Below are 15,399 nucleotides of genomic sequence, written 5' to 3'. Positions count from 1 at the left end.
TTCAAGTTGCCGCCACTCATACCTCACCTGTCATTCAACATCTTTGCCTCTGCACTTCTGCCTCGACTGACATCTCTGCCCAAACTCTTTGTCTTTAAATATGTCTGCTTGTGTCTGTATATGTGTGGATGGATATGTGTGTGTGTGTGTGTGTGTGTGTGTGTGTGTGTGTGTGTGCGCGAGTGTATACCCGTCCTTTTTTCTACCTAAGGTAAGTCTTTTCGCTCCCGGGATTGGAATGACTCCTTACCCCCTCCCTTAAAACCCACATCCTTTCGTCTTTCCCTCTCCTTCCCTCTTTCCTGATGGGCAACAGTTTGTTGCGAAAGCTTGAATTATGTGTGTATGTTTGTGTGTCTGTCGACCTGCCAGCACTTTCATTTGGTAAGTCACATCATCTTTGTTTTTAGATATAAAGTTTATACAAAACTTCACTAAAAATTTTCAGTGCGGGATCTAGTGACCATATTGCTCAAATACTAAGCTTAAAAATGAAAGGCAGTATTATTAACAACACTATGATATAAATGAAAAATTTAACACTTTCATTGGATACATTAACTCATTTCTTTCAAACTGCATTCTCACTGAAAACTGTAACCATGAGGGGGAATTCTAGAACAAACAGCTGGATCACACGGGGAATAAGGGTTTCATGCCAGAAGAAAAGACTACTTCATGAAATGTGTAAATCACAAAATTCCTTGCTTGAAATACATGTATACTACAAAAAATATTTCAAAATACTAAGAAAAGTAATAAGAGCATCAGAAATAATGCATTACAATGAATATAATTCAGCTAATAAACTGAAGGCTACGTGGAATGTTTAAAAAAAGTGTGTGTGTGTGTGTGTGTGTGTGTGTGTGTGTGTGTGAGAGAGAGAGAGAGAGAGAGAGAGAGAGAGAGAGAGAGAGAGAGAGAGAGAAGCCAACAAATATAAAATAAATGCTTATGGATGGCCCATGTACATCAGTTCTGTCTCACAAGATGAAGTAGTTAATGCAATGAAAGGACTAAAAAATTCCAACTCTGCAGGCATTGATGGTGTCCCTGCAACAATCTTAAAGAAGATTGCAGCAAACCTAATTGAAGTACTTACACACTTATTCGACTGTTCACTTCAGCCAGGCACTTTCCCTGATGTACTGAAAACATCTAAAGTCATTCCAATACATAAAAAGGTGAGAAAGATGATTTAAGTAACTACAGACCCATCACAAGTACTACCTCAATTTCAAAAGAATTAGAAAAAGTTATGTATCACAAACTCAAAAAATTTGCAAATAAAAACAATATCCTATGTAATGAACAACATAAATTCAGAAATAAGAGGCCAATGACAATTGTCAGTCATACTAAGCCTGAGGGACAAGAAACAATATGAGTATGTATTGACCTGTCAAAAGCTTTTGACATGGTGGGCCATAAGAGTCTGCTGTCAAAGCTTGGGGGAAAAAAAAAAGGTATTCGAGGTCTGTCCAAGAGCTGGATAAGTTGTTTCCTGAGCAATTATAAGTAGGCAGTGTGCATCAAGCATACAAAGGTTCACCTAAAAACTGTATCTGAACACTTATCAGAAATGTGGGTGCATGCAAAACAATCATATTTGCAGATGACACCACAATTCTACTAAAAGGAGACAGCAGTGAACAATTACAGCAATCAATAAACACTGTCACAAAACACACTGTCACAGAATAATCACCTTAAAAAACACTGCACTAAAATTCCACAATGCTCCAAAGGACGACACATTTATCCCACTGGTCACTATCAACAATGAATTTTAGGATTTTGGTTGCAAGCAATGTAAAACATAATAAGCATACTGAATGAAGACTTGTTATCTTCTTTTCTTACTAAAATCCTGCTGTAGTGAGACAACAGTAGTGAATACATATCATGCCTACTTCCATTCTCACCTTAAATATGGAGTCACTTTATGGGATACTCTAAAAAAGCTAACAGTACTTTCAAACTACAAAAAAAGACGATTAGAATCTTGTTTGGATGCAAACTTCTGTTTACGATTTCTTGTATTCCTCCATTGCCATGTGTATACATTATGTAAACCCTTACATTCTTTCAAATAAATGTAATAGGTAAGGATAGCAGACTGCAAAAAATCTGTGATATACAATGATCACTTTACCAGACAATAAAAATTTACATAAAACCCAAATCAATACATCCCTGTTCAAAAAAGTCCTTTCCACATGCGAATTAAATTTTACAACAAAAATCCTGAAAACATAAAAGCTATTATTGAAGTCGCAATCTTTGGAACACCTCATAAGTCATATTTACAGCATCACTGCTTTTACTCCACCGAAGAACATTTAAATTTATGAAGTGTGTTTCACAAATACTTAAATGTATAAAGTGTATTATTGGAACGTTAAATATGCATGTCTAGAAATCACTTTCAGAAGTGAACTTATGACTTGACTTGTCCAATGTCTAATGCAAAAGATGGTTTTGTAGACAACAGGACCAATACATACAATGCAATTAAGGGTACCCCCATCTGGGGTACTGGTATGTGAATCGTGTGGAAGTTGCTTGGAGATTACTGTGTAGATGCAATTACATCTGAATATAACTAGGATTACAGTGGACAGCAGAGTGATTACATGGTAACACGGTTCAACTGACAAAATGTTGTTGCTGTAGCAGCCTTCAGTCTGAAGAACGGTTAAGGTACCTCTCGATTCTAATCTACACTGAACATGGGTCTTCATCTTGCAAGAACCTTCCACAACTACTAATCCTCTAGAAGTGTCTCAGTTTAGCCAGTGAGTCTGGAGATGGTGGTATAAGGGGCATACAGTATAACTGGCCATGCTTTCCCACCCGAGATTTGTGATAATTAAGCCAGTCCGTCTTTGAATTAACTTAATGAGCCAGTGCATAGGAATTCTTCCTACTAGTTATATGGAGGTGCCCTTGTAGTTCTATGTCCCCTTGCAGATCCGCAATGCCGTCGGATTCTGAAAGTGCAATACTACTTTAGGTGAGAAGAAGTTTTTTGTGCAAATAATTTTTACATGAGACGTCATTATGGTGCAGTTATTTATAACACTGCAAGATGAACTTGTTCACACTGATTACAAGCTAACTATTAATGGCACAAGAGCATGGTTTACCTCACGACTAGATTGAAAGGCACCCTATTGAAGACTGGCAACTATGGCGTACAGTCTGCAACTTGACTGTACAATCAGTGTAGTTCATATACGATCATACCTCTTCTGTTATGCCACTGTTATTCATTAATTTATTACTACCAATTTTCCTGGCATTATAAAATTACTGAAAGATAGTATTTATGACTTGCAGACTACTCCTATGTCTGAGTGGCGAAAGGTGACATTGTTAGTAAATATTTATTAATAACAATTACTTGATTTATGCCAGAATAAATGTACTTTCCTTATGTGTCTCTTTGTTGACGTCGGGAGCAATTTCAGCATCATCATGTCATCCCACTGGCTCTGAAAGCACCAGTGTGGGACCCTACTACTCGCTCCTTACTCTTTATGTACTGCAGTGTGTATACATTCACTTCACGCACGTGAAATAGCAAAATTGGAAATAAAGTAAATTGGCTTTTTATCTGAAAAATCTGGGATACCTCACAATCCCCACATAACTACTGCTACCTACTTCTACTTCAACCTTTTTTACTGTGGCTACAACTTGATCTACTTCTACAATTGTCACACCCAATTACCATATTAACTATTCCTTGATGTCTGACAATGTATCCCTTCTTTTAGTCAAGTAGTGCCACACAGCACTTTGCTCTTTAATTTAAATCAGAACTTCTTTAGTTATCCAATCTACCGATTTTATTTTCAGCATACTACTGTAACACCACATTTCAAAAGATTCTATTCCATCCTTATATTGTTTAATGTTCGCTTTTCACTTTCATATAAGGCTATGCTCCACATATATACCTTTAGGAAAAACTTCCTGACACTTAACCCTTTGAGTACTGCAGACGTGATATGTTGCGGCGCTCCACCTTGCTGTGGGGTCTGCGGATGTTGTTTGCTGCTGAAGTGGGCTTCCCCGTGGGCTCTGCAGACAGCATCTGCCGCGTGGCCTGGCTGGTACTTGAGCCTTAATGACGGCTTATACTGCAGCTCGTTCCACTGCCTGTGGGCCTATGGACGTCAATAGCCACTCAGGGCTGCATGCCGGCCTGTCGCATTTCTTTTGTCCCGTGTACTCCCTGGGATGGATGTACCCTATTTATTGTTCTATGCCGCTGTCCCTGCTGTCTGGGAAACACTCTGCTATGGATTTCACAGTTGCTGTTCGACATTCATGCTAGCTGGTTCATGTTATCTTCTGCATTCTGCTTCTGTGGTGTTGTTTACTATCTGCCGTTTCATCAGGATTTTTAGAGTGCTGTCACTTTTGAGTTCATGTCCTAGTTCATGAACCACGGGCAACGTATGAGTGGCCAAGTAAGTGGTCCTGACAGTCGGGATACCAGTTACTTTGGAATAAGGCTGGGCATCTCGGACATATTCTGAGTCGTGGTTGATGGCAAAGACTACCAAATCCACCAGTTAGATCCTCAACCGTTTGGGGTAAAACTCAATGGGACCCGGGGCAAGTAAGGCTACCAACCTGCTTCCCTGGTACTATAAATATGATGCTGGCAACAATCAGAGCAAAATGCCTCGGACCTTTGGAGGTGACGGAGTCCCACCTCTGACAAACCAGGGACTCCTAAGATACGACTCGGCAAACGAATGGTAACGAGATGGGTAGCTATTAATATCAATGGGGGCTACTCGGGGAAGAAGGTAGAGCTGGCAGAGGCTGCAAGTAAGATGGGGTTGGGCGTTTTAGCTGTTAGTGACATTCGGGTAAGGGGTGAGAAAGAAGAGGAAGTGGGAGAATACAAGATCTACCTGTCAGGAGTCAAAGCAGGAATAGCACAATGGGGTGTAGGGCTTTTCATCAGGAAAGAAATGGAACCCAGCGTAGTTGCAATAAGGTATGTAAACGAATGACTGATGTGGATAGATTTGACAGTGTCTAGCAAGAAAATTAGGATTGTGTCAGTATATTCACATTGTGAAGGGACAGATCAAGATAAGATGGATAGTTTTTATGACGCACTCAGTGATGTAGTTGTTAGAGTAAAGGACAAGGACAGTGTTCTGCTCATGGGTGATTTTAATGCCAGGATTGGAAATCGAACAGAAGGATATGAAAAGGTTATGGGTAAATTTGGAGAGGATATGGAGGGCAACAGGAATGGGAAACAACTCTTGGATTTCTGTGCCAGTATGGGCTTAGTAATCACAAACTCCTTTTTTAAACATAAGAACATTCACCGGTATACTTGGGAAGGCAGGGGAACCAGATCTGTCACTGACTATATAATAACAAATCAGGAATTCAGGAAGGCTGTGAGGGACACACGTGTATTCAGGGGATTCTTTGATGACACTGATCACTATTTAATCTGCAGTGAAATTGGTATTGTGAGGCCGAAAGTGCAGGAGGTCAGGTCCATGTGTAGGAGGATAAGAGTGGAGAAACTTCAGGATAAGGAAATCAGACAAGTACATAACAGTGATCTCAGAAAAGTACCAGTTAGTTGAATGTAGTCAATTGCAGTCACTGGATAAGGAATGGACAAGGTACAGGGACACAGTACTAGAAGTGGCCAAAGAATGTCTTGGAACAGTAGTGTGTAAAGGTAGGATGAAGCAAACAGTTTGGTGGAATGACACAGTCAAGGTAGCCTGTAAAAGGAAAAAGAACGCATATCAAAAATGGCTACAAACTAGAACTCAGGTAGACAGAGCAAGTTATGTTGAAGAAAGAAACAAAGCCAAAGAGATAATTACAGCATCCAAGAAGAAATCTTGGTAAGACTTTGGAAACAGGTTGGAGACCTTGGGTCAAGCTGCTGGAAAACCATTCTGGAGTGTAATTAGCAGTCTTCGAAAGGGAGGTAAGATGGAAATGACAAGTATTTTGGACAGGTCAGGAAAACTGCTGGTGAATCTTGTTGATGCCTTGGGCAGATGGAGGGAATATTTTGAAGAGTTGCTCAATGTAGGTGAAAATACGATCAGTAATGTTTCAGATTTCGATGTACAATGGAACAGGAATGATGATGGAAATAGGATCACATTTGAGGAAGTGGAGAAAATGGTCAATAGATTGCAGTGCAATAAAGCGGCTCGGGTGGATGAAATTAAGTCGGTACTCATCAAATACAGTGGAATGTCAGGTCTTAAATGGCTACACAGGATAATTGAAATGGCGTGGGAGTCGTGACAGGTTCCATCAGACTAGACGAAAGCAGTAATCACACCAATCTTTAAACATGCGAACAGAAAAGATTGTAACAACTACAGAGGTATCTCTTTAATCAGCGTTGTGGGTAAAATCTTCTCAGGTATTGTTGAAAGGAAAGTGCGAGTATTAGTTGAGGATAGATTGGATGAAAATCAGTGTGGGTGTAGGCCTCTTAGAGGTTGCCAGGATCAGATCTTTAGCTTACGGCAAATAATGGAGAAGTGTTATGAGTGGAACAAGGAATTGTATCTATGATTTACAGATCTAGAAAAGGCATATGACCAGGTTCCTAGGAGGAATTTATTGTCTGTTCTACGAGATTATGGAATAGGAGGCAAACTTTTGCAAGCAATTAAAGGTCTTTACATAGATAGTCAGGCAGCAGTTAGAGTTGACGGTAAATTGAGTTCATGGTTCAGAGTAGTTGCAGGGGTAAGATAAGGCTGCAACCTGTCTCCACTGTTGTTCATATTATTTATGGATCATATGTTGAAAACAATAGACTGGCTGGTGAGATTAAGATATGTGGACACAAAATAAGCAGTCTCGCATATCCGGATGACTTAGTTGTGATGGCAGACTCGATTGAAAGTTTGCAAAGTAATATTTCAGAGCTAGATCAGAAATGTAAGGACTATGGTATGAAGATTAGCATCTCCAAAACGAAAGTAATGTCAGTGGGAAAGAGATATAAACGGATTGAGTGCCAAATAGGAGGAACAAAGTTAGAACAGGTGGACGGTTTCAAGTACTTAGCATGCATATTCTCACAGGATGGCAACATAGAGAAAGAACTGGAAGTGAGGTGTAGCAAAGCTAATGCAGTGAGCGCTCAGCTACGATCTACTCTCTTCTGCAAGAAGGAAGTCAGTACCAAGACTAAGTTATCTGTGCACCGTTCAATCTTTCGACCAACTCTGTTGTATGGGAGCGAAAGCTGGGTGGATTCAGGTTACCTTATCAATGAGATTGAGGTTACAGATATGAAAGTAGCTAGGATGATTGCAGGTACTAGTAGATGGGAACAATGGCAAGAGGGTGTCCACAATGAGGAAATCAAAGAAAAACAGGGAATGAACTCTATAGATGTAGCAGTCAGGGCGAACAGGCTTAGGATGGTGGGGTCATGTTACATGCATGGAAGAAGTAAGGTTACCCAAGAGACTCATGGGTTCAGCAGTAGACGGTAGGAGAAGTCGGGGTAGACCAAGGAGAAGGTACCTGGATTCAGTTAAGAATAATTTTGAAGTAATAGGCATAACATCAGAAGAGGCACCAATGTTAGCACTGAATAGGGGATTACGGAGGAATTTTATAAGGGGAACTATGCTCCAGACTGAACGCTGAAAGGCATAATCAGTCTTAAATGATGATGTCACTTTTGAGTTCCACAGACAAATGGCACATCGGCGTCGTGACACTGACGAAGAGATACTGGCAAGGAGTGACAGTGACAGTGAGTGTGGCATCTTCAATGAATGTACTGACAATGAAGATTCATCAGAAGAATCTCGTAGTAATACACCTCCACATATTTCACCTAGTAGAGCTTACCAGGAGAGTTCTTCATATTTTGATAGTAAAGACAAATCGATCCGTAAAAGGCCACGCCATACTGAGAATGAGAAATTTGATTGGCAAAAAAGTGATTTCAGTCCAGCACTTCATGCATTTGATGACTCATCTTAAGGACATAATTGCCAACTAGCGCCTGATTCAAGCATTCTATCCTTTTTCATGCTATTTCTGTCAGAAGACCTGTTGAAATTTTTTAGCACTTGAAATTAACTGATTTTCACTTTCACCATGGCAAATACATCGGAATCAGTTCATTCTCGACTATCCACCTGGAAAGGTACAGGTTTTGAGGAGATGTATAGCTTCATTGGTATTTGACTTCTTGTGGCTCGTGTTAAAAAGTTGAGAATAATGGAATATTGGTCTAGAGATGTACTTCTGAGTACTCCAATTTTTGATGAAGTTATGTCCTGTGACCGTTTTATGTTACTTTTGATGGTGTTGCATTTTAGTGACAACTCGGTCAATCGTGGAGATAACAGTTTGTTTAAAATTAGGAAAATAACTGATACAGTTCGTGTGGCATTCTGCAGTGCATTTAATCCATACAGAAAACTCTGTGTCGATGAAAGCTTATTATTGTTCAAAGATCACTTATCAACATTTGTGCTGTGCAACTGTAAAACTGGATACGTCTTGGATTTCATTGTATACACAGGTACAACAACAGAAATTGAAGTCCATAATTTGGGAAATCAGGTGATATTGTGGCAACACTAATGAAGCCATACTTTGGAAATGGACATACCCTGTATGTCAACAATTGGTATACAAGTCCAGCCTTGTTCCTCTGGCTTCACAATCAGAGAACAGCAGCATGCAGTACTGTACATAGGAAGAGGCGCAACTTTCCGAAGCTACAAAAGAAACTGAAATGAGGAGAAGTCGAGTTTGTGTCAAATGACGCAATGTTTGCCATCAAGTGGTGCGACAAGAGAGAAGTGTTCATGCTGACTACTTGCAACACTACAGAAATGCGTGACACAGGAAAGACAAATAGGACGACTGGCGAAAAAGTAATTAAGCCACAATGTGTTGTTGATTACAATGCAAATATGGGAGCAGTAGACCACTCCGATATGCTATTAAGCTCTGTTGAATCTGTACATAAATCTTTTAGATGGTACAAAAAGTTTTATTTTCATGTTGTGGACCTTTGTGTTTTGAATGCTCACACTCTTCACAGATCGGTGACAGGGAGTAAAATATCATTAGCAGATCTTCATTTATGTCTGATACGAGAACTTGTGGAAAAATTTGCTCCAGAACGGAGAAGAGATATGAAAGTAAGACGCTCTGATGACGAGAATCCTCTTCACTTTACTGGGAGGCACTTTCCACATGTCATTCCAAGTGACCAGTCCAAGAAACGCGGACTATAGCATAGGTGTGCAGTCTGCTCGAAACAGAATGTGCGTCGAGAAACAAAATATGAATGCAAAACATGCAATGTACCTTTGTGCACTGTAACCATGTTTTGAAACATACCACACAAAGAAGAACTTTTAGCCAAGTTGCTACAGCTGGAAAATGAAATGAAGCCATTACTTCCGAAAAAAATTACTTAAAAATAAAAATAAATAAATAAAAATAATTATAAAAATTAAAATTATTTTTTAATCTTCGCCACTGCCAGTCGAAAGCCCAGATGAGAAAGAAGAGATGGGAAATATAACTGTGGAGGGGGGAAAAAATCATCGAATTATCTTCAAATGTTCGTACAGAAGGTGCAAAAATAAAAAAGTACAAATTTATGGATTCTTCCATAATTTCTTGGTAGAAGTTAAACCTTAAATTTAGTGCAAATATCATTAATTAAAAAAATTCTAGTATTATTATTACTACAACATTGTAGCCTGGGTTGCGGTAAAAGATATTTATTTAAGTGACGACTAGTTTCAGGCGAAGCCCATTTTCAAACCACCATGTAAAACAAAGACTATGACAACTATATTGTAGTTATTAATAAAACCAAAGAAAATGGATAGCTATTGATATTCTATGATTTTATTAACAGCTGTAATGTGTTAGCCACACTCCTTTTTGACATGGTTGCTTGAAAATGGGCTACCCAGGCTACAATTTTCTAGTAGTATTCAGTAATGGATTGCTGTCCTATTTTTCCAGGCCACTGGACTTGTGAAAAAATTCTAGGCCTACACTTGGAAAGGGCATCTTGGCACACGTTGGCCAGTTGCACACACTCGCCCGTTTCTGAAGCACAAAAGGTCATTAGGAATTAAAGGTGACGTTTAATTGGGTAGTTTTGAAACTTGAGTATTTCCTTATCAAATTCTTAAAGAAAAGTTATAAATAACTGTTTATTTCTACTGTACAATAACAATTGTGTCCATTATAAAAAGAATTCAGAAATGTTGAATTTTCAATTTACTGGATTAATGCTCTCAAAATATAGTGAATAGCTTTAAAAGTGTGTCTCGGCATCCTGAAGCTTCCCTCAAAGGTTGTTTGCACGCGAATTATTGCGCTAGTACAGAAGAACGTCAATGTTTGATCGTTACGGATTCTATAGCGTTTACATCATAAGTTGCGCACAAAAATCTGATAATTAAGTATCAGTATGCGAAATAAAACACAGATGTATACTGAGACCGTATGATGATTCTCAAGAACTAATTGCAAATGAAAGAAAGCCTTTGATGAGGAGTTACACGTTAGCAGTTTCAGTGTACATTAGGTCTATCGAGCAATTCACCTACAGATTCAAAGCTATGGAATAAGTATCCACATATTCTGCATTTATTTGTAATGTCAGTGATCACACTAACTGCGAGACTGTCATGGCCGCCTTGGTTTCAGAAATACTCAGGCCAGAGCGAAGACGGCCGAGCGGAGAGCTCAGGCACACACAATAGTCCGCGAAAGTGGCTGCCAGCGCAGGTACACGGACTAGGTGGCCCCAAGGGCAGGCTTGACACGGCCAGCTGCACGTGCCGGAGTAGCACTCGAAGGGTTAAATTTATGTTCGATATTAACAAACCTTTTTTCAGTTCTTGCTACTGCCAGTCGGCATTTCATATTCTCTTTATTGCTGGCTTGAGTTATTTTGCTGCCCAAAAAAACAGAACCCATCAACTACTTTTAGTTTCTCAAACCGTAACGTAGTTCCCTCAACTTTGCCCAATGTAATTCGACTATTTCCATTAACCTTATTTTACTTTTGTTGATGTTTATTTTATAATCTGTTTTTGAAGCAGTATCCTCTCTGTTCAATTGATAAACTATGTCCCTTGCCATCTAAGACAAAATTATGGTATTGGCAGCCCTAAGACTTATTTCTTCTCACTGAACTACTTAAATTCTTCTTCAGCATTCCTTCTTCGTTTCCTTTGCTGCATCCTGTAACATGCATATATATCTGATCTCTAAACCTCCCCCCCCACACTCCCCCCTCAAACAAACAATAATAAGAAGGAAGAAGAAATAAACCTTGCTTCGTGTTGTCCAAATCTGCTTTCTTAACAGTTGCATACCAATTGGGGGGGGGGGGGGGGGCGTGGGGGTGGTGTCAGTAACTGACCCCCAATGTAGTTTTTGGGCAACTCCCACTGTGTTCAGTATTTTATTTAATACATACATGACATTTATCATAATGATTATTGCTGCAATTGATAGTAAAAAGAGCTTTTGGTTTACATTCATTGGTGAGTAATAGTGATTGTGTTCCAACTGAAGGTGTAGCAGCTCAATAATCACCAACTGCAGTCAACCGGTAAACAGTGTGGTGAGTTGAAGCTAATCGACAGATGAAGAAATAAGAAAGTTGCTTGAGAATTCAGACAATGATTTAGTGAGGAACTATCTGAAACTGCAAGCAGTGAGACTGAAAATGTGGTCGTGGCAATTCCAAATCAAATGGTTTCTAATAGCACTGGGTTGGATGAAAATGAACATGGTAAGTATTGATTTTTATTATTTTTTGCTGATATTTTGGACTACATTAGGATGCCTGTCTCAGTAGATGAGTGTTTTGTGTGGTTGCATTCGGTCCTTGTGCCTGTATTCAGTTCTGCTTTCACATTTTTATAGATATTCAACAACAAGAAGTTAACCCAGGCCGAAGGCACAAATTGATCACCTTGAAAAAGACATGGTGGCCCCATCAAGTATGATATGGAAGAGAGATCATTATGTAACTCAGAGGAGGGGGTCTATTGCTAACATTATGACGGCCCCCAAAAGGAACTGAGCCAGAGACAAAACCTGATACACAAGGTAAAGCTTTTCTCACGTATCTTGATGATCACATCTTGGATAACATTTTGATGCATACCAACCAAAAGCTAGGCAATATTAGGGAATCATCTGAAGATATTTTCATGAAAAATTTGAAACCATTTGAAAGGGAAGAAATAGTGTCAGCAATGGGAATTCTTTTGAACTGTGGAGCCCATAGACATAACAAGGGCAGTTAACGTGATATATTTACTAAAGAAAACATTTTGATGTACCGAGCTCCATTTTTGGTGCATAGACTGCGGCTCGTACTAAAGTGCCTGCACTTTGATGATGCTCTAACTCAAGCAGCTAGAAAACACACTGGTAAATTTGCTCCTATCAGGGATATATCGAACATGATAGTAAATTTTCTGAGTTTTATAATCCTTGTGAGTAAGTTATAGTTGATGAAGAATTTGCCCATTCAGGCTATATATTCGAACAAAACCAGTTATATATCGAATAGAAGTGAAACTGTTATGTGACTCAAATACGGAATACTGCTTAGCTGCATATCCCTATTTTGGAAAGCACGAAAATGAGAAGAAATATAACAGTGGCCCTGAAATAATTAGAAGGTTGATTGAAATGCCTAACTCTAAGCAATCCAGTTGTTCAAACTTGGAACAATGCCACAACTGCTCCAAATCATAAAAAAATTAGAGAGACAAGCCGAAGCCTATAGGCCCTTCACACAGCACAATTTGACAGAAATTAATGGAACTACAGAATGGAGGGAAGGTAATGTTTTTTTTTTTTCAGGATTCACTGAATGGGAACAATTAACAGCCGCTAAGTTATACGAGACTCATTCCATCTATGTACTGAGTAATATAGTGAAAAGCTCCAACGAAAGTAAATTGCACAAAACTTGCAAAACGGCTTAAACATTTTCGTATGTCACATGAAGTTTACTGGACATCTGTTTCTAACAGAACGTACACGAAGCAACAAAATTTAAGCTTTGCAACGAATATCACAACTATGGAAATTTAAATGAGTTTACTAACCCTTGCAGACTCGTCAGTAAGAATCTCCAAAGCGTTTGATAATTTATGAAACAATTCTGCGGCTTTTGGATTGTCCGGATTCTTGTCTGGATGACATTTCAAGGCTGTTTTTCGGTACGCTTTCTTAATCTGAAATAAAAAGTATGCGAGTTACTTCACTGCTGTTACAACGTACCTACTTTACTCTGTGATACAATCACGGCTTTGTACCTCTTGTGTAGTTGCTTCTATATTTATACCCAGTAATTCGTATAGATTTTCTTCGGGCAGTTTTTTCTCCCCCATGACTCTAATTTTCTTCAAAATAAACTCACTGTTTCAACACCTACTAACCATAAACACAAACAACACGATCAGACAACTTCAACGCTACAGATGCTCCTTCCTAAGATATTAACATTTCATACACATGACTACGATAGAAGAACTTTGGAACTAAAAGCTTGCATTCTCCTTGTCTTCTTTTCTAAAATACTGTAAATGTTTCAACGAACGCATTGTTTTCTGCCTCTCTAAGAGAAAGCGTATGTAGTTCGACTGAGATTAAAAATCTGATACTGACGTGGAACTAATACACATTGCTTTCTGCCATTCAGATGGCATAAACTATGCACATATATAATATATGCCTAAACTGCTGTATCTAGAATGTTGTACATCCTTAATTTCGTTCGCCAGTTGTATACTTTTTAACTGAATAATATGTAACTTCCTGCTGGCAGATTAAAACTGTGTGCCCGATCGAGACTCGAACTCGGGATCTTTGCCTTTCGCAGGCAAGTACTCTACCATTTTTTTTTATTGTTGTGTTCGATCGTTGCGGACGTCGCAAGACATCCTGTGCAAGTTCGGTGGTTGATCCTTCCACTGAGTTTTTTTATTACAGAGGCCAACTGGCTCCCTGGCCGAACACGCTGAGCTACCGTGCCGGCACCATCTGAGCTACCGAAGCACGACTCACGCCCGGTCCTCACAGCTTTACTTCTGCCTGTATCTCGCCTCCTACCTTCCAAACTTTACAGAAGCTCTCCTGCGAACCTTGCAGAACTAGCACTCCTGAAACAAAGGATACTGCGGAGACATGGCTTAGCCACAGCCTGGGGGATGTTTCCAGAATGAGATTTTCTCTCTGCAGCGGAGTGTGCGCTGATATGAAGCTTCCTGGCAGATTAAAACTGTGTGCCCGACCGAGACTCGAACTCGGGACCTTTGCCTCATGTATTGAAAATGGATGCTGCTTCCAACTTTTTCTTCAAAATTTAATGAAGTTTCTGTCTGGGAGATATGTTGGTCACAGCTGTATATATAGTATTATTAATTTTACAGAAATTAACTTGTGATCAGAGTTGGGGCGAGATTACAGTTCATCATTTTTGCTGTTACTGTATCATACTAATTTAAAGAAATGGAGAACTATTTATTTTCTTCCATCAGTCATCCTGAAATTTCTTGGTAGGATCTCTTTGTAATAGTCTTATATCATTCTCATGAAATAGTTCTGCTATTTTTCTAACCTAATCTACGTTATATTTGACTACAGTTGTGTTACCTTACTGGTCTTCTTTATTAGTTTACACTTTTTAAAACTTCTTATTCAGATTATTTCGCTTTATTTTAGATTATTTTGCTTTATTAATTTTAACCACAGCCTCTGGAGTTTAATATTTTTAGCCAATTCACAGGCAGCATTAGACTCTATGAGTACCGAAGTAAAATGTTTGGTTCTAAAATTTAGAATAATGTTATACTGCAGACCTTTCTGTAACAAAGTGGTTTCCTCTCATGAAATGCAGTATCTTTCAGATTGATCAGCCTACCATAGAATGTGTGCTGTTTTGCATTTTGTGTAACACTGGTTGGAATCCCATCATAATGAGAAGTATTGCTGTTTTACGGTGACATAATAGCGATTACAGTCTCTTTTATAGCTGACTTGATAAAACTAAGCAGTGGTGGCAAAGTTTTCACTAAAGTTAAGATTATAAAGGATCTTTTCAACAATAATAAAAATAAAACATTACTGCAGTACAGAGAATAATATAAAACATACTTCGACATTTATGTACAAGTTCCCTCCTACTTTTCTTTAGGACTTTGACTGTTCTTTAATATATGGTTTAATTTTAAGAAAAGTCCCATCAACCTATGATAATAAGTTTCATTATTGTAGCAGATATACCATGCAATTCCTCAGTTTTTTCGTTTTTAAGAACTTGTATTATTGTTGTGATTC

The 15,399-nt window shown here is 38.8% G+C and overlaps 1 protein-coding gene across 1 annotated transcript in view; it reads right to left on the bottom strand.

The window, feature by feature from the left end:
• Nucleotides 1-13,516, bottom strand: part of LOC126260196 (dnaJ homolog subfamily C member 17) — a 53,754-nt gene extending 40,238 nt beyond the window's left edge. The window contains exons 1-2 of the mRNA XM_049957476.1: nt 13,377-13,516; nt 13,167-13,295 (exon numbers count right to left, since the gene is read on the bottom strand). Of these exons, the coding sequence (XP_049813433.1) occupies nt 13,167-13,295; nt 13,377-13,451 (204 nt within the window). The 5' untranslated portion in view covers nt 13,452-13,516. The remainder of the gene's footprint in view (nt 1-13,166; nt 13,296-13,376) is intronic.
• Nucleotides 13,517-15,399: the final 1,883 nt, after the last annotated feature.

The sequence above is a fragment of the Schistocerca nitens genome, chromosome 5 (assembly GCF_023898315.1).
Source record: "Schistocerca nitens isolate TAMUIC-IGC-003100 chromosome 5, iqSchNite1.1, whole genome shotgun sequence".
NCBI lineage: Eukaryota > Metazoa > Arthropoda > Insecta > Orthoptera > Acrididae > Schistocerca > Schistocerca nitens.
Note: the sequence above shows the minus strand (reverse complement) of the source record. Positions and strands in the feature narration are given on the sequence as shown.